General features: G+C 33.9%; 2 protein-coding genes across 2 annotated transcripts; both read right to left on the reverse strand.

Moving 5' to 3' along the window:
• Positions 1-4,190: 4,190 nt before the first annotated feature.
• LOC134728069 (uncharacterized PPE family protein PPE24-like) lies at positions 4,191-5,456 on the reverse strand. The gene has a single exon (XM_063592467.1). It carries the CDS (start codon positions 5,454-5,456, stop codon positions 4,191-4,193), a length of 1,266 nt encoding a protein of 421 aa, XP_063448537.1.
• Positions 5,457-17,666: 12,210 nt separating this feature from the next.
• On the reverse strand, positions 17,667-22,144 carry LOC134682164 (GATA zinc finger domain-containing protein 3-like). The gene is made up of 2 exons (XM_063541738.1): positions 22,048-22,144; positions 17,667-18,934 (listed from the first exon to the last, which is right to left on the reverse strand). The coding sequence occupies exons 1-2, from the start codon at positions 22,118-22,120 to the stop codon at positions 17,766-17,768; spliced, it is 1,242 nt and encodes a 413-aa protein (XP_063397808.1). The 5' UTR covers positions 22,121-22,144; the 3' UTR covers positions 17,667-17,765.
• Positions 22,145-23,230: the final 1,086 nt, after the last annotated feature.

Consider the following 23,230-nt stretch of genomic DNA (forward strand, 5'->3'; position numbering starts at 1 on the left):
GGCTAAAACACAAGTTATTTCATTAAGAAAATAAATAAGCTACAAAGGTAAAAACATTTCAACATAATCTTTTATGAACATACCTGCCAACCAACCGTAAATATTCTGTGCCAGGTGAAATTCACTCGTAAATATGACGAGGCTTAAAACGTAAACAAAGCAGCTGATACGTAAAATTACTACTATAGATATGAACAACATGAGTACCCTTAATTTAATGATACGATCACTGATTCGTAGCATAGCCCCCTAACCACTAGGCGTTTGACCTAAAATGCACAGAAACTTTCTGCATTAATTAAATTAATCAACAAAATTGTTGGTTGGCTCAAAATTTGAAAAACCAGAATCCAATAAAACAACACTGTCTTATAATACCAAATTCATTATATACCCTTTAACTTTAAACTCGTCTATTCACATACCAGTAAATGGGTTATAAAACCTCAACAACAGATTATGTCAAAAAGTGACATATTAAAATAGCACTATCAATGGATATAAAATCAATAATTAGAAGAAATAAGCCGATACTGAACAGTAAAACCTGAGAAAAGAAAATGACATCATTAGGCTTTTCTAAGATAGTACTGGGACTGCATTAAGAATTACCTATCATCATTGTGCATAATAGAAATATTTCAGTAACACATAAAATGAAATTGAGAATAGAAATGGGGAATGTGTCAAAGAGACAACAACCCGACCATAGAGAAGTCAACAGCATAAGGTCACCAACAGGACTTCAATGCAGCGAGAAATTACCGCACCCGGAGGAGTCTTTCAGCTGGCCCCTAAACACATATATATATACTAGTTCAGTGATAATGAACGCCATACTAAACTCAAATTGTACACAAGAAACTAAAATTAAAAATAATACAAGACTAACAAAGGCCAGAGGCTCCTGACTTGGGACACGCGCAAAAATAGAGGTAAACGCATAACAATACTCACATTAAAATTCAGTTCAAGAGAAGTCCGAGTCTGATGTCAGAAGATGTAACCATAGAAAATAAACGAAGTGACATTTATACATAACTAATATCGGACTACTAGCAGTTAACTGACATGCCAGCTACAAACTTCAATTTACTGATTGAAAGAGTATGTCTTCATCATATGAATATCAGCACGATCAGGTACAAATCATTCAAATATTGGATGTGAAATACCTGAACGTATAAAGCATGTTGAGCTATAATTACGAATGATGTCCTTATACCGATGATAAAATTTAGTAAATTTGTTGACTAGTTTGTGATATCGAAAACCCTGGTGTAATAATGTTTCAGTAATACAGAAATTTCTCTCGTTAAAATCTAAAACATTGTTACATTCACGAGCGAATCGTACAAGTTGAGATATATAAACACCGTAAGATGGTGACAATGGAACGTCACCATCTAAAAATGGATAATTAACGATAGGAAATAAGAAATCATCTATTTTATCATAAATTTTAGTATTAAGCTTTCCGTTAACGATATAGATATCAAGATCGAGGAAAGGGCAGTGGTCATTGTTAGTATTCGCTTAATTTTAAGTAAGTTCAACAGGATAAAATTTCTTTAGTATACATAATGAAGTCGTCATTATTGAGAGCCAAAATATCATCCACATATCTAAAAGTATTATTAAATTTGTGTATCAGAAATTGTTTCGATGGGTCTTTGCTGATTTTTTTTTTATAAATTGTAACTCATAGATATACCAAAAACAGGTCCGCAATAAGTGGTGCACAGTTATTCCCCATTGGAATTCCGATCTGGTGATATAAGGAATTCCAAAGCGAACACAAATGTTATCTAGTAAAAAATTAAGTGCAGACATAGTATCAAAGCATGTCCAATTGACAAAGTTGTTTTGTTTATTGCTACTAAAAATTTACCTTAAGAGTTTGAACATATATATTCACATTCTGACTTTTCAAATGCCCATTTACTTAGGTGTGTGATTTTTTTCTTAATGAGAATGTGAGGCAATGCGGTAAATTGGGTAGAAAAATCAAAACTTTGAACAGATTCAAAATCACTAACATAATCATGCAATTTATCAAGTACTTCCCACGAGTTTTTGACACTCCAAAAGTAATTTATTCCACTATTTTTTAAGGCCTTATTTCAACAATGTATTATCAGGTTTTTGATTGTACCAAGTGTACTGGTAAGAAGAATAGATAATTTAGTAGTGGAACAATGGCTTGAAGACGAAATAAATCTGTTGTTGTAAGGTATTTTGTGTTGCTTCGGAAGCCAATGCATAGTTGGGACTTTCATTGTTATTGGTTCTGCTTGTAAAGCGGTAGCTAAAAGTTTACGTTTGTAACAGATGTCGTTTTCTGAAAAATGGAGTCATTTGAAAACACATGTTTATATAATATCCACCCCAATGTTTATCACATGATCCTATAAAAGAAATCATCCTAATAAAATCCACCCCTCAATGTTCATTCCTAAATTTAGCTTAGCTGCGGCAAATAGTGTATCTTCTGGACGGCGAGTTCCGGATGTCGCATCTCATAGTAGTTGCACTCCACCTGCTACTCCTGTAAACTGCGTACATCTCTAGGAAGCATATCAGAATGGATCCGGGTTTGGTCCCTTAAACATGTTAAATAGTCAAGTATAAGGGAAAGTGTTTGGCATCACGATAGAAAGTCCATAAAAAGGTATGGCTTCACACTAGTCTTTTTGGTCATCTCCGATAAAATTGAATCTAGACAGGACTGAATAACTGTGGCCGATGTTTCAAATCTGGTTTCATCAACATTCATAAAAACAGGATTACTGGCTCGTACTTGTCTGCTCCAAATTAAACTTCTTCACTGGGGTTGGGGTGTATATAGTGGCAGTTTATCTCTAATATAATGGCGAGAGGAGTTCCTTGGTTGGTGAGTAGGTTTGACAAAGGGAGATATAAACTAGTGGAGAGGAGGGTTTTAAATGATGGTAGTTCAAAACCAGGAACATCAGTATCAAGGATTGTTGCACCTTGGATATCAATATCGGGGACGGTTATATCAGAGATGATTGTAGCAGGGATATCAATATCGTGGACGGTTATATCAGAGATGGTTGTAGCTGGGATATCAAAATCGGGGACGGTAATATCAGAGATGGTTGTAGCTGGAATATCAATATCGGGGACGGTAATATCAGAGATGGTTGTAGCTGGAATATCAATATCGGGGACGGTTATATCAGAGATGGTTGTAGCTGGGATATCAATATCGGTGACGGTAATATAAGAGATGGTTGTAGCTGGGATATCAAAATCGGGGACGGTAATATCAGAGATGGTTGTAGCTGGAATATCAATATCGGGGACGGTTATATCAGAGATGGTTGTAGCTGGGATATCAATATCGGGGACGGTTATATCAGAGATGGTTGTAGCTGGGATATCAATATCGGAGACGGTTATATATCAGAGATGGTTGTAGCTGGAATATCAATATCGGAGACGGTTATATCATAGATGGTTGTAGCTGGAAAATCAATATCGGAGACAGTTATATCAGAGATGGTTGTAGCTGGAATATCAATATCGGGGATGGTTATATCAGAGATGGTTGTAGCTGGAATATCAATATCGGTGACGGTAATATCAGAGATGGTTGTAGCTGGAATATCAATATCGGGGACGGTTATATCAGAGATGGTTGTAGCTGGAATATAAATATCGGGGACGGTTATAAAAGAGATGGTTGTAGCTTGAATATCAATATCGGAGACTGTTATATCAGAGATGGTTGTAGCTGGAATATCAATATCGGGGACGGTTATATTAGAGATAGTTGTAGCTGGAATATCAATATCGGTGACGGTAATATCATAGATGGTTGTATCTGGAATATCAATATCGGGGCGGTTATATCAGAGATGGTTGTAGCTGGGATATCAAAATTGGGGACGGTAATATCAGAGATGGTTGTAGCTGGAATATCAATATCGGAGACGGTTATATCATAGATGGTTGTAGCTGGAATATCAATATCGGGGACGGTTATATCAGAGATGGTTGTAGGTGGGATATCAATATCGGGGACGGTTATATCAGAGATGGTTGTAGCTGGGATATCAATATCGGAGACGGTTATATATCAGAGATGGTTGTAGCTGGAATATCAATATCGGGGACGGTTATATCAGAGATGGTTGTAGCTGGGATATCAATATCGGAGACGGTTATATATCAGAGATGGTTGTAGCTGGAATATCAATATCGGAGACGGTTATATCATAGATGGTTGTAGCTGGAATATCAATATTGGGGACGGTTATATCAGAGATGGTTGTAGCTGGGAAATCCATATCGGGGACGGTTATATCAGAGATGGTTGTAGCTGGAATATCAAAATCGGGGACGGTGATATCAGAGATAGTTGTAGCTGGAATATCAATATCGGGGACGGTTATATCAGAGATGGTTGTAGCTGGGATATCAATATCGGGGACGGTAATATCAGAGATGGTTGTAGCTGGAATATAAATATCGGGGACGGTTATATAAGAGCTGGTTGTAGCTGGAATATCAATATCGGAGACTGTTATATCAGAGATGGTTGTAGCTGGAATATCAATATCGGGGACGGTTATATCAGAGATGGTTGTAGCTGGAATATCAATATCGGTGACGGTAATATCAGGGATGGTTGTAGCTGGAATATCAATATCGGGGACGGTTATATCAGAGATGGTTGTAGCTGGAATATCAATATCGGTGACGGTAATATAAGAGATGGTTGTAGCTGGAATATCAATATCGGTGACGGTAATATAAGAGATGGTTGTAGCTGGAATATCAATATCGGGTACGGTTATATCAGAAATGGTTTTAGCTGGAATATCAATATCGGGGACGGTTATATCAGAGATGGTTGTAGCTGGAATATCAATATTGGAGACGGTTATATCATAGATGGTTGTAGCTGGAATATCAATATCGGAGACAGTTATATCAGAGATGGTTGTAGCTGGGATATCAATATCGGAGACGGTTATATCAGAGATGGTTGTAGCTGGAATATCAATATCGGGGACGGTTTTATCATAGATGGTTGTAGCTGGAATATCAATATCGGGGACGGTTATATCAGAGATGGTTGTAGCTGGAATATCAATATCGGGGACGGTTTTATCAGAGATGGTTGTAGCTGGGATATCAAAATCGGAGACGGTTATATCGGAGATGGTTGTAGCTGGAATATCAATATCGGGGACGGTTATATCAGAGATGGTTGTAGCTGGGATATCAAAATCGGGGACGGTAATATCAGAGATGGTTGTAGCTGGAATATTAATATCGGGGACGGTTATATCAGAGATGGTTGTAGCTGGGATATCAAAATCGGGGACGGTTATATCAGAGATGGTTGTAGCTGGTATAGGAATAGGGCTGGTCGTGCAATGATCACTTGGCAGAGGAGAAACATGCTCCACTGAAACACACATTATCCTTCAAATAAGCATCTTCTTCCGATTCACACAAGGAAACTTCCTTGAGAAATTTGAAAAGTATATATTTCTGTTTTTGCACGGCCTCCTTCCTGTTTCACAACTCCTTTCTTACTTGCCCTCTCCTTCTCAACCTCTTTTTCTTCCTTTTTCCTCTTTTTCTCATCCCTCTTTCCTCCTCTGGTGTTCTTTTCTTTTCCTGCACCTTAAAAGTTTCCCTCCGATTCTTCTCCACCCCATTCCCAAAAACCATGTTGCTCTCAACATACAAGTTCCCAAGTACTGCCATCTGCCTGTTTGCAACCTGGTCTAGTTCCTTCCTGTGAGACCTCTTTTAACTATCTTTCTGCAGCTTTTCCCCCTTCTTTGTCAACTTTGTCTATTATCATCTTACCCTCTTTCTCTGTCTTTTGAACAAAAAAAAAAACTTATCCTCCTCCTATTTGTACAAGTCATGGTGAACCGTTTAATTAATTGTTATATATATGTATATCTCTTTCATATTCATTTGTTAAAATTTACTGTTTGCAATAGTGTGAATTGTTTTATATAATATGAATGATCTTATCCTGGGCATACAAACAATGCCGTATTTGGCAAAACCTTTTCAACTTTTAATCTTCAGTGCTGTACAATTTTGTATTTTTTTCGTCACTGGTGAGTCTCGTGTGGACTAGACTCGTTTTTGGCGTATTGAATTTTAAACCTGATGCTTTTTGTTATCTATTAATCATGCTTTTCTTTGTCTAATATGTTCTGCTTTTTTTCTTTGTCTAATATGTTCTGCTTTTTATTTGTATTGTAGTCCTCTAATTTTTTCTTTTCATTTCAATGTTATATTTAACTGTGCCATTAAAGTGCGAGGTTTGGCATGCCTTAAAACCAGGTTCAACCCACCACTTTTATTCCCCTTTAAAAGTGTCCTGTACCAAGTCAGGAAGATGGCCATTGTTATAATATTGTTCGTTTCTGTTTTCTCTTATTTTTGAGATAAGACGTGGCACGGTACTTGTCTATCCCATATTCATGTATTTGGTTTTGATGTTATATTTGTTATTCTCGTGGTGTATTGTCTGTTGCTTGATCCGTTTCTGTGTGCTGTTGCGTTTCGGTGTTGTGTCGTTGTTCTCCTCTTATATTTAATGCGTTTCCCTCAGTTTTGGTTTGTTGCCCCGATTTTGTTTTTTGTCCATGGATTTATGAGTTTTGAACAGCGGTATGCTACTGTTGCCTTTATTTATACCCCTTCACAGTTTTTATGAGCCACCAAAATTTTACATCCTGTCTCATTTTATACCAAAAATGTCTGTTTAATTTTTGATAGACTCTTTCTTACACCTAGATGATCACCGGTCACTGTGTTATAAACTTTGTTCAACACGAACCCTTTAAAATTAGCTAGAAGAAAAATATGTGAATCATAATACTTCCATTATAGCTTTCCTGTTTTCTGTATAAAATTTCATTAACAAGAATTAAAGAATTAATCTTCACCAATAAAATTTAACCTCAAGACTCATATGGGATACATTTGCCCAAAATGGGTTTAATTTCATCATTTTCCTTTATATAATTATACTGATTACATCATTACAACTGAGATTCTGAAACATTTTTAAAATTTATCTCTTCAACTAGGTTTTCCTCATTTTAACAAAAAACATAATCCTTACTCTTACTATCTTGGTCACTAGGGAGCACATCAGGCTTTTTTTTAATCTGGACCCTTACTTTTTAATCTGTTATTCATGGATGACTTGTTTACATTTAGTCACTTGTAAGGTGTTTTATGCTAAAATATATTGATATATGTTATATATGTAATGTAAATGTGCTTTTTATGTGTTTCACAGTCTCTGATAACTCTTTTTCGAGTGGCTCTTTTATAAATTGATCTAATAATATTATAATGTGTTTGATATCAAATGTTTGAAATTTGTGAGACTCTAATAAAGTTTTGGTGATTTTGTTGTTGTTTTTAAATGTAATATTGCTCTTCAATAAAACTAGTTATAAATTTGATGTTTTTGCCAATAACTTCCAAAATTTAAATTTAAAAAAAAATGGATTCCAAAAGTGAAAAATTACCATCGAAATTGTCAAATAGGTCAAAAAGCTAAATTATCTGTTGACTGCATGCATACATTTTTTGAATATTCAGGCGAGCTCTAAGGCTTCATAGTTTCTAGTTTGAGTCGCCGATTCTACTGTATCAATCATCTGAATCTGATTAAGTTGTTGCACTAATAATAAGGTATTTTGGACTGGACAAGGAGATATAATTTGCCACAGTTTACTTACAACATGTACAATAAAGGTTGAGGCGAGAGTTTATTAATGTGCAATAAACAAAACGGATAATTAGTCCTCATTCTATCCGGACGTACTTTATATATAAGTGTGTCTACAACAGACAAGCCAAAGATTAACTCTTTATTATCATCGATTTTCTTGACGATAGAAGAGAAGACCATAATTTTCTGCGGCACTGATCCCTTAAGGTAAACAACAATATCATAATTTGTAGAGAGCCGTGGTGTAGTGGTTAATGCATCGGACTACTAACACAAAGGTTTCTGGTTCGATTCCCGTTTGGGATGAAAATTGCAGGAACTCAATTTTCGGCTCTGCTATGACAACATTTGCGAGTATGGTCTTGAGGAAACGATGATTGTCTGTCGGAAGGGGACGATAAATGGCTGACCCGTGTTTAGAGAGAGCCACACCTCTCGCACGTTAAAGACAGCCTTGTAGATTTCGAAAAAGAGTAGGCTAATGCCGCAACAAGGCAGCACTCGCACCCGCAAAGTGGAAAGGGATTAATATAAGTTGTAAAACTTGTTTCCCAATCCACTATAAATAAACATGTTTAAACTAATTTGTGCAAAATGTATTAAACTATTTCTCTAATAATCTTTTTTAGTTTTATTCATGTTACTATTAATATAGAACATTAACTGTTAAAAGTCTTATAAGGCAAACAAAAACCTGTCATAAATAGTTCCGTTTTTGCATGCTTTCTTTTTCATTACTTCTTTGTTTCAATAATATTTTTTTCTGTCTGCTTCGTAGTTTTCAATTAACTTAAAACTTTTTGCATCTTATAACATGTATAAACAATAAAACAGTAGTATACCGCTGTTCGAAATTCACAAATCTGAAACTGACATATGTATGTAGGTTAAGTGATGTATTATGAAATATTCCGTACTATAAAATTTTTTTGGGTTGATTAATTATAAATGAGGCAATTGATTATGTAGGGATAGTTTAGATCTTGGGGTATTCTGGGGGTATTGTGTAGACGAAACACGCTTCTGGCGTATTTATTTATTAGCCTGGTACCTTTGATAACTATTTAAAATTATCAATGAATTGAATGTCATCTGGTGTAAAAGAAGAGGGACGAAAGATACCAAAGGGACAGTCAAACTCGTAAATCTGAAACAAACTGACAACGCCATGGCTAAAAATGAAAAAGACAAACAGAAAAACAATAGTACACATGACACAACATAGAAAACTAAAGAATAAACAACACGAACCCCACCAAAAACTAGGGATGAACTCAGGTGCTCCGGAAGGGTAAGCAGATCCTGCTCCACATGCGGCACCCGTCGTGTTCCTTATGTGATTACAAATCCGGTAAATAGTCTAATTCGGTAGGTCAAATTCATGAAAGGGAAGGGGATTGTAGTTACGACGTAAGGAACATATCCGATATCATTTGTGAAACGGTTATTCCATAACGGTCAACCAACTCGTGATGGCGTCCGTAAAATTTACGCAGGGATGATTTCAACTTCACCATTTGAACTTGTTTACATCATATTGATATATAACTGATATTCCAATACTTAATTAACACTACAATGTCGAAATGTTGTGGCGGTTGTCTTTGCTTTTTATGCACCAGTTTCTTTCTCATCTGTCCTGGTGATATGAAATTGATAAAGGGCATTCAAATTGGGGAATTAGTTTGCACGAAAGATACCAAAGAGATATTCATTATTTATTAACAAATTGACAAGGTCATGGCTAAACTTTCTAAACTATCAAAAGACAAACAATTCAATACAAAACACAATATAGAAATACACTCATAATATATACCAAGATTGAAACCTACAGATTGAGACAAATCAGAATTTTTTTTAAAAAAAACAAGAATTTGTCCGTAGTACACTGATGCCCCACTCACACTATCATTTTCTATGTTCATTGGACTGTGAAATTGGGGTCAAAACTTTAATTTGGAAAAGTTGATGTAACTTTAACTTCATCAAAAACTACCTTGACCAAAAACTTTAACCTGAACTTCGCACTATCATTTTCTATGTTCAGTGGACCATGAAATTGGGGTCAAAACTATAATTTGGCATTAAAATTAGAAAGATCATATCTTTGGGATCATGTGTAATAAGTTTCAAGATGATTGGACTTCAACTTCTTCAAAAACTACCTTGACCAAAAACTTTAACCTGAAGCGAACGGACGCACAGACGCACGAACGAACGGAGGCACAGACCAGAAAAACATAATGCCCCTCTACTATCGTAGGTGGGGCATACAAGTATGTTTGTTTGTCCCTATCGAAGGGCGCATAGTTACGTAAGGAATGGTAAGGAAAATATTTCACTTTTTTGTTAAAAGAAAATACTGTTTCTGGACAATTGTTTAATTACAGAAAACGTCGTATGTAGACTTTATATTTACAAACTAGAAGAAAACATAAGCTTTTACCTTTCTTGTATTTATATGGACTATTTTGTTTATGATATGACGACTAAAAGACATAGAATAGATATTCCATAACAGATAACCAGCACAACTCGGTTTATTCGTCTGCAAAGTATTTAAAAAAATAATTTCAAGTTTTCACCACTTAGAAATCTTTGTTTGACAACTTCTTTGTGAGCAACAACCATTTATGAAAAAAAATATAGAAAATTTTTAAGTTCCTCTCATTTCGCTTGTGTCAATAACACTTTTTTTTAAATCATTTATGAAATCAGAATCTTTAGAAAAGTTTCTCAACTTTGTACTTGTTTGGCTTTATAACTATTTTGATCTGAGCGTCACTTATGAGTCTAATGTAGACGAAACGCGCGTCTGGCGTATTAAATTATAATCCTGGTACCAATGATAACTATCATTAATGTTTTTTGTTAAATCCTTTATCCTCAAACATTAAAGCACGAATACATGTCTGATTAAATCAAATTCAAAACGGCTTATTAGCCTCATGGACATTAAAATACACTCGAGTTACATTTTTTACAGAATTTCAATCAAATATAATTGTACATATCTGCATCCTTTACTTTCATGCAATTAAACCTATCCGGGAACTTACCAAGTTACATATTCTATACATTGTCTTTACAAAATGCAATTTTTCGTTTCGAGAATTCATTCATTTCGTAGTAAATTTCATTTAGACACTATGTAATTCACTAATATGTTTACACATGTTAGGAAATGGTTTACTACTTTTGGGAACAAATTATAGCAAAATTATTGAAAATAATTCATCCACTCTAACTCAAATATGGACAATTTTATGTCTAGAGGGTCATGAATTCAGTGTGACAGCTTTAGACATACCAAGTTGTTCCCCTGTTTCAACTCGACCATCCAGTTCTTAACTGAAAGGTCCATCACAAAATTTTAGTTCATTGAACAGTAAATGAACTTGCTATTTGGGGGTATGCAACATTAGGAAATTTATGTGGTAGTTGTTTCCTCAGTAAATCAATGTCCACACCTTGGATTATATTTGTACACAACGAAAATCAAAGGACGATACCGGTGTTCCTTGGTTATGAGTTATATGGGATTGAATCAAATGAGCACCAGGTCACTTATTTAGGTACACAGTGTCTTTTTAATTTTCAAAGTGCACATCAGATATTATTTCCTTAAGGTGGTAACCAACACTTTCACTAAAATGGACTAGGGGCTATAAGGGCCATTTTTGGCCCCACCTCCAAATTTCATTTAATTTGTCATGTTGTAAGTCTATACCATAGACCTTCTGCAAATAATCGAATTTTGAGTCTAGCTCGTTTATTCTGTTGCCTTGCAACCACTAAAATGGCGGAGTTAAACTCATCAAATATGATTATTATACAGCTTTAATATATCTATATTTGAAATTGAACCTGTTTAGCATGTAGTGAATTTTACACTTGTACACTATTTAAATATTACATAATTAATTGCACATTTTTGCCGATTTCACTGTTGTGTCTCCCTAGCAACACATCTGTGCCCATGGCAACTGCGATTTGTTTTCTATTTACAAGATTTAATTTTAAATATATTGAAACAGAAAGGCAATTTAAGATGTAAATTGTAAAAAGAAACAAACTCCAAGGTAAATATTAAGAGAGCCGTGGTGTAGTGGTTAGTGCATCGGACTACTAACACAAAGGTTCCTGGTTCAATTCCCGTTGGGGATGAAAATTTCAGGAACTCAATTTTCGGCTCTCCCTTGACACCATTTGCGAGTATGGTCTTGAGGAAACGATGATAGTCTGTCTGAAGGGGACGATAAATGGCTGAACTGTGTTTAGAGAGAGCCATATCTCTTGCACGTTAAAGACAGCCTTGTAGATTTCGAAAAAGAATAGGCTAATGCCGCTACAAGGCAGCACTCGCACCCGCAAAGTGGAGAGGGATTGATATAAGTTGCAAAACTTGTTTCCCAATCCAATTTAAATAAATATGTTTAAACTAAGGAGGAAAGCAATATTGAAATACCAACAAACAAAACAAAACACCGGGTATTGCTGATATATACAGATTGTGCATCTGATGCTGGGTGGGGTCTCACTTATCAGTGACTAGAAGAGTAATATAAAGACAAGACACATTTAGCGCAAAGAAATCTTAATATTGATTATCTTAAATAAATAGATACAGACACAAGCATTAAAGGGTGTTTTCAAAAGTCAGTGTATTTCCAGGACAGTAGTTATGTTTCCGGAAGGGGTTGGGGTTGAAGGGGGCACTTCTATTTACAGCTTTTTAAGCTTGAATAAGTGAAAAGTTAAGTTATTCACTTCAAAAAAGTCTGAGTCTGATGTCAGATTCAACTACCTTGACCAAAAACTCAAACCTGAAGCGAGACACAAGGACAATCGGAAGTACAGACTGACATACGCACGGACGAACAGACACATAGACCAGAAAACATAATGCCCACAAATGGGACTTAACAACAAAGCCGGGTCACATTTTAAAATTTTCACTTCATTTTTACACATGATTATAAAACTATTCAAAACATAACCTTTAAAAAAGTAAAAGATATGTAATATGCTTACAGACTTCAGGCTCTTGTTTCTATGCATGGAAGGGTCAATTATCCATATATATACATACATTTGCAAATTTACAGATCTTACATTGTTGGGTTGATGTTTAGAGGAGTTGTATATACATAATGTACACAATTATGTATCACCATCACTGCTGGTGATTCAATGGATAAATCTGTTGTAGAGTTGTCACAGGTTCAGGCGTACTTATATAAATATATACTGTAAACCAACTGATTTTCGCGAGCGATTTATTTTCGCGAGTAGAAAAATAACGCGAATATAAATCGTCGCGAATATGTACAACTTGGTTCTTTCCTTATTAAAAAACACTTCTTAATTTTTTTTTCAGAAAATCGCAAAATTTAATAGCCGCGAATTGGTCAAGAAAGGGTGAATCGCGAAATAAAGTATCCGCGAAAATAAGTTGGTATACAGTATATATACATGTGTATACGGATGTATGGAAAGTCTACCTTATGCCGTTTACGTTTTTTTACCATCAAATTTTAAAGAACTTGTTCTCTATGCACATTACCCACAAAGACACATCCAATTTGAATATAGGTAGTTTCATTTTCGAAATAAATCTCGTGTTTCTCGCCAATTATGGAAATTTAAGTAAAATACACCCCCCCCCCCTTTCGTTACATAAATAGATCTGACCTTAATACCAGAGAGAGAAGATTGCCCCATTCAAAAAACAAATTTTGAATTTATAATTAGCAAAAACATCAGAAATGTACAGATTTTGTTATATTGAAGGTCTATCTAAAATTTCATAATTAAAAAAAATGTCCTCAAAGTTGTCATTGACTCCCGTAAACATGAAGTTCATTGCTGTCGGATTTTTTAAAGAAATTTAACTAGATAAACTTGCGGAAATATAATTAGGAATACACTTTAAATTCATAAACAAAAAAACAAGTTTCTATAGGCATAAGAATGTATAAACTAAACTTTGTCAGATGAAAAGGTCCAATTTGGACGGCAAATTTCAGCTTTTTATTGCTCCGCTTGGCTATGAAAAATATAAAATAAACTATCACACCAACCTTGCACCAAAAAGGTTTGTTATCCGAAGTTTGATATGTATGAACTTGTCAAAATGTTAAAATTTCTTATTGGTGCAAGCATGGTGCGGTGGTCAAAATTTAGAAAAACCATCAAATTTTCGGTATTTTTGCTTATTTTCCCAATTATGACGTCATTTGCACCTACCATTGTGACGTCATTGAACCTTTTTTAGTTAAATAAAAACATTTTTTTTAAATCATTTACTCATATTCTAATAATTTATGGAGAAAAATCTGCTCTGTTAGAATTTTTATTATCTTGTAAATCTGGGGCCATTTTAGGCCATTAAAGCCCCTACTCCTTTGGCTCGTTTAATTTTCATAAACTTTTGACAAACTTCTTACTTTCACCCTTTGAATAAAAGAAATTCACAAAATTAGAACCAACCATGTTATCAAAAAAAATACACTGGTTATATAGCAGTTTGACAAACACAAACTTTAATCGTTGAAAAGCTCAATATTTCCATAAAAACACAACGCCATTAAAACGTTTAACTGATTTCACAGAGTTATCTCCCTGTAGTGTTAGGAACCACCATAAACAACTTTGCTTACATGGCTACAAAAATGCAAAATGTGTTTATCATCTTGTTGACCACCACTTCAAATAGAGAAAATCTGATACGGTAAACATGATAAACATAAAGAATATTGAAACCTGTTATCTATTTACATCAAAAATACCAGACGACTTCTTATTTGAGTTATGGCTCATTCATGCTGAATTTGTATATGTCTTGCTTTTTGTCTTTTATCCAGGACATTATAAGTCAGAGAGAAAATTTCAATATCAATATGATAAGCAAATAAGGGTTTAAAAAATAAGCAAAAAATTACTAAAATCGTCATAGAACTTCTCTTTTTTTAGCCAACAATATAAAACCTTTTTTTTAAATCTTTTATGGATATATTTTATTATTGAGGAACATCGCTCCTCTTTTTTTAAGTATCAAGCTTTTTAAAAGACTTATAAATTGATAGTATATAAATAAAGAAACTCATAAAATCAGAAAAACACTTGAACTTGTGTTTTAGATTAATCAATTGAAAAAGAGGGACGAAAGATACTGTAGGGACAGTCTTACTCATAAATCGAAAATATACTGACAATACCTGGCTAAAAATGAAAAAGACAAACAGAAAAACATTAGAAAACATGACACAACATAGGAAACATAGAATAAGAAACACAAACCCAACCGAAAACTAGGGGTGATATCAGGTGCATCGGGAGAGTATGCAGATTCTGCTCCACATGTGGCATGCACCCGTCACAACTTGGAAGTAATTGATTCTCTATAAACTGTTCATTTTACATTTGCACCCTTTTTCTTTCAAAACCTTAAAAAAACTAGCAAGGATTTTATAAGGTTTTCAAAAATGGTTTTTTTAAAACTATATACTAGTATGTATAATAAAAAAAATGAAAACAAAACTGGTGTTAGAGGAAAAAATTTCTAATGACACTACATGGATAAAAGTCTAGGATTTCGAATATCGGACAAGAAGTTAAAAACAGGAGTAGCGAACATACTTCATATAGGAAATTAGCAGTAAAATTTTAAAAAGGTGATCGAAAACCTGTCATGAATATTTAATTTTCACAAACCTTCTGTTTATATCATAACTTTTGTTGAATCTTAAATCTGCTTTATAATTCTTATTGAAACTTAAAATTGATTGTGTATCATAAACTGACATACACATGTCGGAAAAAGTGATCTATCATGACCTCATTTCGTACTTTAAGATATAAATTTAGTTGATTAATTGTAAATAGGGTAATAGTTTTTGGTAGGAACATAATTTAAAACTTTGGAGTGGTATGTGTTACACATGCGGAGAATCTTAATGAATTGAACGATAATTGACATAAAACTCGTCAACATGACATTGACAACTCATTTGCATTTCAAAATTATAACCACACTTTCGAAAGTATGTTTTGGATTTCTTTCGTATAACATGAATATATAATATGTCAATGTTCTTATTGGCATTACGCTGTGATAATGTTTGATATAGAAACATACCATAGGCCATGTTTTGAATATAGAAACGCACCATCAGCCATGTTTTGGATATAGAAATATACCATTGGCCGTGTTTTTAATAAAGAAACATACCATCGACCATGTTTTTGATATAGAAACATACGATTAGCCATGTTTTTGATATAGAAACATACAATTAGCCATGGTTTTGATATAGAAACACACAATCGGCCATGTTTATTTTATATAGAAACATACCATTGGCCATGTTTTTTTTTATATAGAAACACACCATCAGCCATGTTTTGGATATAGAAACACACGATCGGCCATGTTTTGGATATAGAAACATACCATTGGCCGTGTTTTTGATATAGAAACACACGATCGGCCATGTTTTGGATATAGAAACATACCATTGGCCGTGTTTTTGATATAGAAACATACCATCGACCATGTTTTTGATATAGCAATATACGATTAGCCATGTTTTGATATAGAAACATACAATTAGCCATGTTTTTAATGTAGAAACACACAAACGGCCATGGTTTTTTTTTTATATAGAAACATACCATTGGCCATGTTTTGTATGTAGAAACATACCATTGGCCATGTTTTGTATGTAGAAACATACCATTGGCCATATTTTGGATAAAAAAACACACCCTCACCATGCTTTGGATGTAGTTACATACCATTGGCCATGTTGTGGATATAGAAACATAATATCGGCCATGTTTTTTTTATATAGAAACACAACGGATTAATCCATTCCAAAACATGTCTTGCTTGTATAATCCTTTTTACCATACTCATGAGCCTGTTATTCAGTGGTTGTCGTTTGTTTATGTGTTACATATTTGTTTTTCGTTCATTTTTTTGCATAAATAAGGCCGTTAGTTTTCTCGTATGAATTGTTTTGCATTGTCTTATCGGGGCCTTTTATAGCTGACTATCTGCGGTATGGGCTTTGCTCATTGTTGAAGGCCGTACGGTGACCTATAATTGATAATGTTTGTATCATTTTGGTCTTTTGTGGATAGTTGTCTCATTTGTAACTATACCACATCTTCTTTTTTTATATCATTAGTCCTTGTCATTTACGTTTAACCTGCCGTCTACTTTAATTATAATCTTTAACATTTTAAGATTTTGTCGACCATGTTGAGAGAATGGCCAAAGTTTTACCCAAATATATTTGTTTGCTGCAATGTGTGCTGTTAAAAGATGTTATTGTTAGTAAACATATTAAGGGTAAGGAAAGGTCTTATGCTATTTGACTGTTTTTAGAATGTCACCACAGTTACCACGTTAATGATTTCCCAATATTCATCAGTGGAATTCGAACGTAAGATTTGGAAAGGCAAATCAAATCCAAAGTACATATATAAAAAAACTGACTTTTTTGTGTCATAATTTAATATAAAAATAATATGTTTATGATTGCAAATGATATAACTCTCCACCAAATGACGCAAAAGGTCACCGTACGGCCTTCAACAATAAACGAAACCATACACATAGCAAACTGCAATATCAATTAACGTGCTACATTCTCTGTATATCTAATATCGTCTTGCTAATGTTATCTTAGATTAATCAATATAGTTAGCTTAATCTAAAAAGGATTGAAGTAGTACAATGTATTGTATCTTTAGGGGAAAATGGCCGTGATTATAGTTTGTCGGTCAATTTATCATCGAAATGTGTCATGCCTCTTAAAAGACTTATTAAAAATTCAATAATCAGTGTGTTTTGTAAAATAAATTAAAAAAACATTGACCATAAACAAAACGACAAACTATATTTTGAAATAAAAAGATTTAATTCTGACAAAATTTGAGCAAGACCGGTTTATTTCTGATGTATAGTTTGTTTGTTTAAGACCATTTGTGTTCAATGGTTTTACAATTTGCAGCTAAGACACTTGGGTACATTGCTGCCTTTGTTTTGGTTTTTGGTTTTTTTACTTTTGTTTCGTCTGCTACTTTTTTTGGATTTTTTGCCACTGGTTTGTTTTTTGCCACTGCTTTGTGTGCTGCCACTATTTTGTGTGCTGCCACTATTTTGTGTGTTGGCATTGTTTACATTGTAACGGAAGACTTGTTTATGTGCGACGGGTCCATTGCTGCCAAGTGTTTTTGTGTTGCCACTAATTGTGTAACGGACATCTTTTGTATATGCACTTGGCCCATTGTTGCCAATGTTTTGTGCGTTGCCATTGCTTGCACTGTACGCGGAAGCTCGTGCAGATGCACTTGCTACATTGCTGCCAATGTTGTGTGCGATGCCATTGCTTGCACTGTAAGCGGAAGCTTGTGCAGATGCACTTGCTCCATTGCTGCCAATGTTTTGTGCATTGCCATTGCTTCTACTGTAAGCGGAAGCTCGTGCAGATGCACTGGGTCCGTTGCTGACAAGGTTTCGGGTGTTGGCTTTGTTTAAAAAGTAACGGTATAATTGGGCATATACATCTAGTCTATTGGCGACTGGGTTTCTTGTGTTGCCATTATTTACATTATTTCTACTGTTGACATTATTTCTATTGATGCCAGTATTTCTATTGATGCCATTATTTCCATTGTTAGCATTAATTCTATTGATGCCAGTATCATCATTGATGCCAGTATCATCATTGTTGACATTATTTCTATTGATGCCGGTATTTACATTGTTGTCATTATTTCTACTGTTGACATTATTTCTATTGATGCCAGTATTTCTATTGATGCCATTATTTACATTGTTGACATTATATCTATTGATACCATTATTTCCGTTGTTGTCATTATTTCTATTGATGCCAGAATTTACATTGTTGACATTATAATTGTATCTCTGTACATATCCATTATGTCTATTGTATTCTGGTATATCAAAGTCGGGTCCATCTGGTATATCATTATCGGGTTCTTCCTCCTCTTCGCCTTCACAAGCTACTTCACATTGGTCTTCTGTGGCAAACCTGTTGCCTCCGTTGGAACAACAACCATATACACAATCATCCAGTATGGAGTCAAAATAGAAGCCTCTTCCGCCAGAACAGTCCCCATACTGCGGCTGAATCATACATTCTAAAACACAAAATCAATGAAAATAGTACAACGTCATTTATAATACAAAAAAAAAAGCCTCTACCGCCCGAACAATCCCCATACTGCGGCTGAATCATACATTCTAAAACAAAATTAATGAAAATAGTACCACGTCATTTATAATACAAAAAAGAAGCCTCTACCGCCAGAACAATCCCCATACTGCGGCTGAATCATACATTATAAAACAAAATCAATGAAAACAGTAAAACGTCACTTATACGATATACAAAACTCTACCGCCAGAACAATCTACATACTGCGGCTGAATCATACATTCTTAAACAAAATAAATGAAAATAACACAACGTCACTTATAATACAAAATAGAAGCCTCTACTGTCAGAAACATCCCCATACTGAGGCTGTATCATACATTCTAAAACAAAATCAATGAAAATAGTACAACGTCACTTATACGATATACAAAACTATACCGCCAGAGCAATCCCCATACTGCGGCTGAATCATACATTCTAAAACAAAATGAACGAAAATAGTACAACGTCACTTATAAGATATACAAAACTAAACCGCCAGAACAATCCCCATACTGAGGCTGTATCATACATTCTAAAACAAAATGAATGAAAATAGTACAACGTCACTTATAAGATATACAAAACAACAAATTTTAAATTACCACATATAACTAAAAAAGGTAAGGTTTGGACCTGGCATTTTCATCAGCAACCATACACTTTCTTTCTGTAGCAAATTTTAGTGTATGTACTTTAGAAACCCAAGCTTTTGGATCAATAGAATAATACGAGTCTGTACTACGCATACACAATTGTAAAGACTGCCATGTTATCCTATATAACTCACAATCAACACAGTATAGCAGTGTTCCTATACGGTTGTATTATATAGGTAACTTATATTAATGTATTTTAAGAGGTTGGTAAGTCACTATTTATATTGATAACAAAACCGCTCCATTAATACGGCACAAGTAAGGTAAATATGCAACCATTAAAGTTCACGCATTATTCAAATAACTTTTACAATATGCATGATATTAATTTTACGTTCATTACATAAAGTTCACTTGAAGGTTATAAACATATAATACAGATGATTTATTAATTCGAATATAGATTAAACATGACGAGAATAAAATTCAAATGTGTAAAAATTTCAGTAGACTGTCAGTACGTTTGTTAAGTTTGAACAGTGCCGGAAGTACCTTGTACAAGAAATGTCAACGATCGTCAAATGTATAATAAAGGTATAATATTAAAATGACTAAACATCATTTCTAAGTTATAAATTTGCCCATTAGCAGATATGATTCGTCATAGTAGATTTCCAAATTTCATAATCATTTATTTCTATTTACTAAATAACCGAAAAAAAATAAAAATCACAAAAATACTGAACCCAGAGGAAAATCAAATCGGAAAGTCCATAATTACATGGCAAAATCAAATGACAAAACACATTAAAAACGAATGGACAAGAACTGTCATATTCCTGAATTGGTACAGTCTTTTTCAAATGTAGAAAAGTGTGGATTGAATCTGGTTCCATAACGCTAAACTTATATAAATGCAGGCCAATAGCATTAACGGAACCAATTCAGATGCATTAGATTTACATTCCGAAAATAAATGTCTCTTCAATGAGTTCAAATTATTTGAAAATCCAAAACCTGTTAAACAAAATGAAGAGCTTGTTTGTTTTGTTCACATTTCGTTGTAATATAATATAGTTTGATGCGACTGTCATACAAGTGAGAGGTTTGGCTAGCTTCAAAACCAGGTTAAATTCACAATTTTAATTAATAATGAATTTTAAAAACAATTGTAACATAGTAACATGTGGAAACCAAAACGGGTCTGGAATAGTGAAATTAAACAACTATATTAGGTATACATATATATAATGTTTAATTATTTGATTCGTCATTTTTACGTCATGCCAGCTAGGAAAGTGGACCTTGTTAATAAAGTAGTACATACGAACTCCTAATTCAAGAAAAGAAAACTCAACTCACCATTTTTATGTTTAAAAATAAGGGGTTGACTACATTTGTGTAGTTGGAACTGGATTGAATTCTTCTACAATGGGGATCATATCTTGTGTAAGATATAAGTTATCCTTATTAAGGTACTCTATATGGCGCGAATGTGACACGTTTTACAGTGTTTTCTCAGGATATACAGAAAATTTATAAATATAGTAAACGTTATAGAAAAGAAGGTAATAAGGAAATTTTAAAACATTGTTTTAATGTGCCAACTCATTGTTAATGCATGGTGTGGAATTGTTACCTACGTGTATGTAAGCAATGGTTGTCCTAAGAGTTGTTGCGATTTTGAAAATGCCTTGATGTTAATTCAAGTATGAAATGGCTGGTTAGACTACAAGATAAAAATGTGTGTACATACAGGAGAAACAAAACTGGATTTACTGAATTAATCCATCACTTTTGCTTTTATCCATTGAGAAAACGCACTCATACATTCTTGTGAAAAGTCACTATCAAATTGAGTAAACATATCCATGTTATAACGATGATTTTTCATTCATGGACACAGGGAACAAAATGGTGCACGCCAGACGCATATTCTTGTCTATATCAGACTAATCAGTGACGCTCGAATCAAACACTTAAAGCAACCAAATACAGTACGAATTTAAAGAGTAACGATGACTTAACATTCCAAAAGGGTTTGCCAAATACAGTAACGAAATCTTTTTTTGGGAAAAAAAAAGGGAATAAGAAAAGCACGATTTAGTCGTAAAATATACAGAAAATAACGAAAGCGTAATCATTTTTTTACAAATCGAAAAAAAATAATAATAAAGATCGACATCTCGAACAAGTTAAGATTTATGTCAATGGTAAACGTTGAAGTACAGTTGTAAATTCGGAAAACATTTTCCATAGGTTTTCACGTCCATTTTAATTGCATTTGTATTCGGGTATATTTAATTTTGCGAAACATACCTACCACGGTATTTTTTGTAAAATAAAACCCAGTTTAATCGAAGTGTTAACATTGCACCTGTACGTATAACTTTGATTATGTTTTTTAATGTAACTATTATTTGTAAGCGGTCAATAACTTGTAAATCTAACTAACCTTTCCTCGGTGGAACAGCCTCTATCCCCACTATGGCAAATACCACGATGACTAGTAGGTAACTAAACTTCATCGTCAGCTGTTAATGAAATAATGCACTGAATTAAATTATTACAAATGTTTTTATAAGAATAAAACCCCTTCTGAATTCATGATTGATCGTGACTACATGTTATATTAACAAATTGACACAAGATTGATATTTCCATAATAAGATTCTTTTTCTAATTTGATTTATATGCAAAGAGGTCATTGCTTTTAATTACAATATGTGTTAAATTGATTTTCCCAGGTTGTTTACCCTCGTTTTGCATAATCTTGTAATTAATTAGCAGGTTTTATAATTAACAATGTTATGTATTGAAGTCTCCTCACACTTTTGTAGAATAGAATTAAGGTTTATGTTCAATGGTATCAATGTTTAACAGTACTTGCTACATGTATATAGCTATCGAAGGTACATAATTTAATACGACAGACATCAGTGATGCTCAAATCAAAATAGTTGCAAAGCCAAACAAGTCCAAAGTTGAAGAGCATTGAGGACCCAAATTCCAAAACGTTGTGCCAAATACGAATAAGGTAATCTGGAATAAGAAAATCGAAAAATTCATAGTTTTGTATTTAACATTTTTTCAACGCCAGTAGTCACCCAAAGTACTTGACCCATGAGTGTATTGTGTGTGTTCTGAAATAACTTTTAAAAGCTACGTGTGTTTATTTTTCACCGTTTGAAACTTTCCCGAATTTTAAACACTTTGTTCAAATTTTTATGAGTTTACGAGTTTTGAGTACAACCTTTTTCTAATGATACATTTTTTTTAAATTTCTCCTGGGTTTTGATTTTCATTCACTTTAAATTTCATATTTACGTGAGGGTTAATTTCGCTACTTTTTCTTAGGCGCTGGCGAATTCCCCTATTGCAATGATTAAATCATTTCTGTATGTAATATTAACAAGATGAAAATTGTACAATTGTTCAATACATTCTATATTATATTTCCGATCCTCATCACACTTGTAAACGATAAATACTCTTTGATGCTGTCTTGGACGGACGGTAGCATGGTATTCTGTAGTCCGTCCGTGTCCGACATGACCTCATGATACGATCAGTGATACGATACGCGATAAGGTCCAAATATTACTTAAAATTGAAAAGTTTCTTAACATTTTGGTAAC

This window comes from Mytilus trossulus, chromosome 8 (assembly GCF_036588685.1).
Source record: "Mytilus trossulus isolate FHL-02 chromosome 8, PNRI_Mtr1.1.1.hap1, whole genome shotgun sequence".
Taxonomy (NCBI): domain Eukaryota; kingdom Metazoa; phylum Mollusca; class Bivalvia; order Mytilida; family Mytilidae; genus Mytilus; species Mytilus trossulus.